At 47.7% G+C, this 5850-nt stretch overlaps 1 protein-coding gene across 1 annotated transcript; it reads left to right on the top strand.

Moving 5' to 3' along the window:
• Window positions 1-1481: 1481 nt before the first annotated feature.
• Window positions 1482-5441, top strand: shox2 (shox homeobox 2). The gene is given in 7 exon segments (XM_028962386.1): window positions 1482-1727; window positions 1730-1821; window positions 1823-1910; window positions 2799-3007; window positions 4467-4524; window positions 4649-4737; window positions 5172-5441. Coding segments are annotated over 7 exon segments (888 nt in total). The 5' UTR covers window positions 1482-1633; the 3' UTR covers window positions 5430-5441.
• The last annotated feature ends 409 nt before the right edge of the window (window positions 5442-5850 follow it).

Genomic DNA, 5850 nt, shown 5'->3' with positions numbered 1-5850 from the left:
TCCGATCGAGTCGATGCGGAGGACAATCAAACGCAGAGCAATCGATCACTCCGCGATGGATTTTTTTTTTTTTACCTTTTCTGACGCGTTCAAACGCACAGTACTTAAAAATGGGACAAATTCTACTCAGTCTATACATTTTCCTACGTCAAAGTTGGTGATCGTTTACAAATTCATGTACATAATTCCTGTATAATTATTTAATATGTATAGTGGTAATTATCTAAAAAAACTGATTATAATGTTGAGTCGTAATTTGATACGAATGCTTGCTTTAATTAGAAAAGGACTTGCACTTCGTCACCGATCACCGATCTGCGTTTTCTGCTTCGGATCGCCCAGGGATTCACAGCAAATCGGCCCGATTGGTCTTAATCGTTTTTAATTAGGTTTATGTGAGAGAGAACAGGTTCATGGGGGAACTTTTGTGGTGCTTTTCGCACGTTTGTGGCATTTAACGTCGTGGTTTGGCCGGTGCAGGAAGGTTATCTTGCAAACTCCGCGCCTTGCATTGTACATCCAGTAGCTATTAAAAAAAACGAAGACGTGAACACATTACGCAGGCCACCTCAGTTACTTCATCAAAAATGGCAGTTTATAATGTGAGTTTGATAGGGACCGTCTGTTTAGGGACCGTTTATGCATTTTACTGCAAAACGCAACAAAACACAAGTATTCTGGACAGGATAACCAAGAAAATACTTTTCTCATTTACTCTCTTTTTATTGGCATCTGAAAAAAAGAAAAAATATAAATACAAACTATGTATTTTTGTAATGTATAAAAACAGAATAAATGTACAGAATAACGTGAATTCCCACTAATTTCTAAATCGGTCACATGACGCAAGAACACAGCGGTGTTAGGAAGGTGTAATAATAATAATATTAATGAATAATCATAATGATAAAGAATATTAATTCCCGCGAAGAAACATCATTCATATTTAATCAGGCCTGAAAACCGCCCGAAACACCGTGAGTGGGAATCTTTTTTTTTTTTCACGGATAATCGATAAGCGTTCTTCCTCCCCGCTTCAAGTCGGATCGGATTTCTCCCCCCGCGGCGTCGCGTCGCCGGTGCGACGTGCTTAAGCAGCGCCGGGACTAATTACGACGGTATAAAACGCGCCTTAATTAAACTCCCAATTAGCAGCGTGGTCGGTGACGTCGCCGACAGTTTCTCGCGATTTTTTTAATAATAAAAACGCCGCACCGCGTCGCGAGCTGTGAACTTTATTTCGGGCCGACAGGTTTTCAACTCTTCACCGCGTTTTTACCTTCTGCGTCACGCGCCGCGGCCACACCCCGTTCGTGGCGGGCTCAGAAGTCCCGCCAGTGTAGGCTGAGGGAAGGGGGCTCTTCCTGGCTGGTCGAGGAGTGTGTGTGTGTGTGTGTGAGTGTGTGTGTGTGTGTGTGTGTGTGTGTGTGTGGGTGGGTGGGTGATACTCGGCTGCGCTGCGGAGTATAAATGGTGCGACCGACTTCAATCGCGGATCACTGGCGAGCCTCCCGCTCCTCCGCGCTTCGGACGGACGGACGGACGGACGCGCTTCATGCCGAGTCCCGGGCCGCCCTCCTCTCGGAGCTGAGCGGAAGACGGAGAGGAGAAGCCCGGTGGGGGGGACACAGTGATGGAAGAGCTCACCGCGTTCGTCTCCAAATCGTTTGACCACAAGGTGAAGGAGAAGAAGGAGGCGATCACGTACCGGGAGGTGCTGGAAGCCGGATCGGCGGCGGCGGCGGCGGCGGCGGCGCGGGGCCGGGAGCCTCTGACGGCGGACGCGGCCAGGGAGGACGCGCAAGGCGCGGCGGTGGCGCGCGGAGGAGCGCGCTCGCCGTGCCGGGAGCCGGACGCGGTGGTCGGGCTGGACCGGGTCAGGGATGCGGGCAGCCCGAAAGTCATGGACGGTAAACGCTCCATCCTCATCCGTTTCAGAGAAGCCGTGAATTTATGGTTATTAATTTCTAAATATTTTATTAAAAAAAATAATAATAATTTAAACAGTTATTTTTTTTCTTTGGCATTTTTACATTATCCATATTCAATTGACATATTTTATTTATGCGGGAAAAAATGTGTTGCTGGTGGTGTTGTCGATATTTAAAAAGACACAGTTAATATTCATGTCCAGAGATTTGGATCGTTCAAAGTTTGCTTATTTCTCCCGTTGTCCGGTATAAAAAACAAAAAGTTTATACCCCCCCCCCCTCCAGAGACCCCCGACCAGCAGCATCACCTGTTACAAGGCCACCGCGGCCTTGTCCGCCATAAATTACTGCATTGTCGCCAAAACGACCGAACGCGACCGATAAATCCGCGTTTATTTCGGATCCCGTCGATTTAGATGAAATTGAAATGAACGGCGGCCGCGCTGAAACACAGACAATATTCGTAAAAAAAAAAAACACTATATTATTCTCCCACGAACGCCAGACAAATGAACTGCGTGTAATGTTCTCCAGCTGGGATAAAAACACCATTTCTACTGCGCTGCGGCCTTCAGGAAATGTGTCGGTGTCGGACGTGTATTTTGCGGGACGGTTAAGTGCGTCATTAGCCCCGTCCCGTCGTATCCATATGGATAAGGAATATAAATAATTGAAGCGCCTCTCCGGGACTCCAAAACACCCCCGAGCGAGGAGACCCTGGGGTGCTGCCCCCTCTGCGCGGCCAAAAAAATGGATATAAAACTTGCCCTCAGCGTCGATTTCGAAAAAAATATATATTAATAAATGTAATACCAATAATAATAATAATAATATAAATGAAATATATTTTTCTGCTCCCTCGCCAAGGCCCCGCGGACGTGAAGGAGCGCAGGGAGGAGTGCAAGGCGCTGGAGGACGAGAGCCAGACGAAGATCAAGCAGCGGCGGAGCCGCACCAACTTCACGCTGGAGCAGCTGAACGAGCTGGAGCGGCTGTTCGACGAGACCCACTACCCGGACGCCTTCATGCGGGAGGAGCTGAGCCAGCGGCTCGGCCTGTCCGAGGCGCGAGTGCAGGTGAGCGCCGGAGCTCTCGCGAGACTTCGCGGCGGCCGTGACGTCAGCGTCGTCGAGCGGTGCGCGGTTTGGAACGAGCAAACTTCTCGGACAGCGTTGAAATTGGGTCACAATTTTTTGATAAAATCCAAAAAACATTACGTATTTATTAACTGAATTATTATTTAGTCGGATGGACGTTACAGGAAGACCAAATATCCGGGATGAATTATCGACCCCCCAATAAAACGTGCATGTATTATCGGTGTATCAAAAATAGTAATAATAATAATAATAAAAATAATAGCAAATTGCGCCATAAGTGGAACATGGTGAGCATCGATCTCGCCATTACAGCTCAACAGGCAGCATCTGCAGCAGATTTATATATATTTTTTGTCTGGGGGGGGGTCGGTGCCATCTGCACAGAAACATTGTACGATGAAGTGTAACGGGAGAAGGAGGGAACCGGAGCCGCATTCTGACGTGATTTATCAGGGAAAGACGGATTATTCCCTTTCTTCCGAATTTATGGACGCTTTCTGACGTTTTATAACGGACCTCCGCTGCTTTAAAGAAAAAGAAAGTTTGAAATTTCATCAAAGTGTGTTATTGTGTCGCACGCAGCGCGGCGGATTTGCATAAATTATGCATAATTTATTATTATTATTATTTTATTTTTTTTGCTCCCTACCCAAACAGAAATCGGATGCTGGTTTCTCCATCTCCTGTAATAATAAAACCACGAGCCTCCCTTTTCATGTTCCAGCAGAAGAAAGAAATAAGCAGGATAATAAAGAAGAATACACGTCGCACTTGAACCGCGGCGCTGCGGCGGCCCGACGCCGATCTCGAGATCGCAATCCGACGTTATTACGGCTGGTTTATTTTTCCCCTTTTTAAAAGCGCGGATCAAGGTTTCCGTGTAGAAAGCGAACCGGAGGGAAACCGATAAACTGTGCACCGGGTTCGTTTTTTCCGCGGCTCTGCTGGGGATTGGGAGTAGATTAACATAGTAATGAGTCGCCTAATCTCCCAACCCAGATCCAAAAAAAAAAACGAGGGGAGGGGGTTTAAAAAGTAAAAAAAATATATATATATCTAATAATAATAAAAGCGCCTATCTTCAAACGGGGCTTTGTATCGCACTTGTTGTAGCGGTAATTAAACGAAACGCGGCTGATAAAGGTAATTAATTTAAGCAGATCACGTGTCCGAAGCCGTCATGTCGCGCTGGTGTCGGGTGTCGCGGGGTCCATTTGGGACGAAACGCGACACCGGCGCTGGGAAGGTCATTTATTACGGCTCTATCAAGACGAGCCTCCCCCATTATATATTAAATATAATATATATTATTAATTCTGTATTTATTCTGTTTCTGCTGCATGGCTGCTGTTTTTTTGTGGTCTTTTCTGCGGACCTTGATCAGGGGAATTCATTCGTTTCTGTCCCCCTCCTCATCCCACCATCCCACACACAGGTTTGGTTCCAGAACCGGAGGGCCAAATGCAGAAAGCAGGAGAATCAGCTGCACAAAGGTACGGTGTCTCAACCCCCTCCGTTCGTCGTTCATCCATCTTTTACATTTTATATTCGTAGCTTATCGTCGTAACGCAGAGCTAAACGGTCGCGACTGACACACTGATGGCGCTCTGTTGGCAGGGGTTTTAATCGGAGCGGCGAACCAGTTCGAAGCGTGCCGCGTCGCGCCGTACGTCAACGTGGGAGCCCTGCGGATGCCTTTCCAACAGGCAAGTGACACACCCAGGGGCCCAGAGGGCCTTGGCACGGGCCTGTCCCAAATGTCGTCGTTTTATTGTCGATATTTTGGCCCTCTGTATAGCTGATCTGGCCAGCATCAGCACCTTCCATATGAAAATTGGTGTATTCTAATTATCGGGGGAAAGAATTACAATATTTTCGTTGTTACCTTCAGTCTAACGACTTTCTAATCATTATAATCGTTAGTTAACGAGGTGTTTGTTAATATATCGGAATTGAATCGAGTTCCTTCCAGATGATGGAAAGCCGCCATGTATGAAGAGTTGCTGGGCCAGAGCCTGACCTTTCACCCCCTGAACTTTAACGTGTTTCTCCCCCCCCCCCCTCTCTCTCTCCCACCCACCCCCCCTGTCCGTGCGTCTCGTAGGATAGTCATTGCAACGTGCCGCCCTTCTCCTTTCAGGTGCAGGCGCAGCTGCAGCTGGACAGCGCCGTGGCGCATGCGCACCACCACCTGCACTCGCACCTGGCGGCGCATGCGCCCTACATGATGTTCCCCGCGCCGCCGTTCGGCCTGCCGCTGGCCACGCTGGCGGCGGAGTCGGCGTCGGCCGCGTCGGTGGTGGCGGCGGCCGCCGCGGCCAAGACCACCAACAAGAACTCGAGCATCGCGGACCTGCGGCTGAAGGCCAAGAAGCACGCGGCCGCGCTGGGCCTGTGACCTCCCTCCCTCCCTCCCTTCGTTTCTTTTTTTTTTTTTTTTTTTTTTAAAACGGACCTTATTTATGTTTTCACGAGGACGCGCCGGGACGGGAGAACTCCATCAAAAAAAAAATATATATATAAATATATATATCTTTTTTTCTTTTCTTTTTGGATTCCAACAACGGCGGAGATGAAGCTGGTGTTATTTACTCTATTTCAGTATTGTCAGTGGGAGCTGAAGAGACTTTGAGAGGAATAAAAAAAAACAAAAAAAAAAAAGGAAAACGTCCACAAAGACGAGTTTTACGAAAACGCAGCTGGGACGTTCGGCTTCTGTAAGACAAAGCGAACTATTCTGCGCACCTTCTTCTTCTTCTTCTTTTTTTGCTTTAATCCACTATTGGTTGACTTTGAAAATAGAGGCTGGCCTCGTTTTA

The sequence above is a fragment of the Denticeps clupeoides genome, chromosome 19 (genome assembly GCF_900700375.1).
Source record: "Denticeps clupeoides chromosome 19, fDenClu1.1, whole genome shotgun sequence".
NCBI lineage: Eukaryota > Metazoa > Chordata > Actinopteri > Clupeiformes > Denticipitidae > Denticeps > Denticeps clupeoides.
This window is presented reverse-complemented; position numbering and strand designations above follow the sequence as displayed.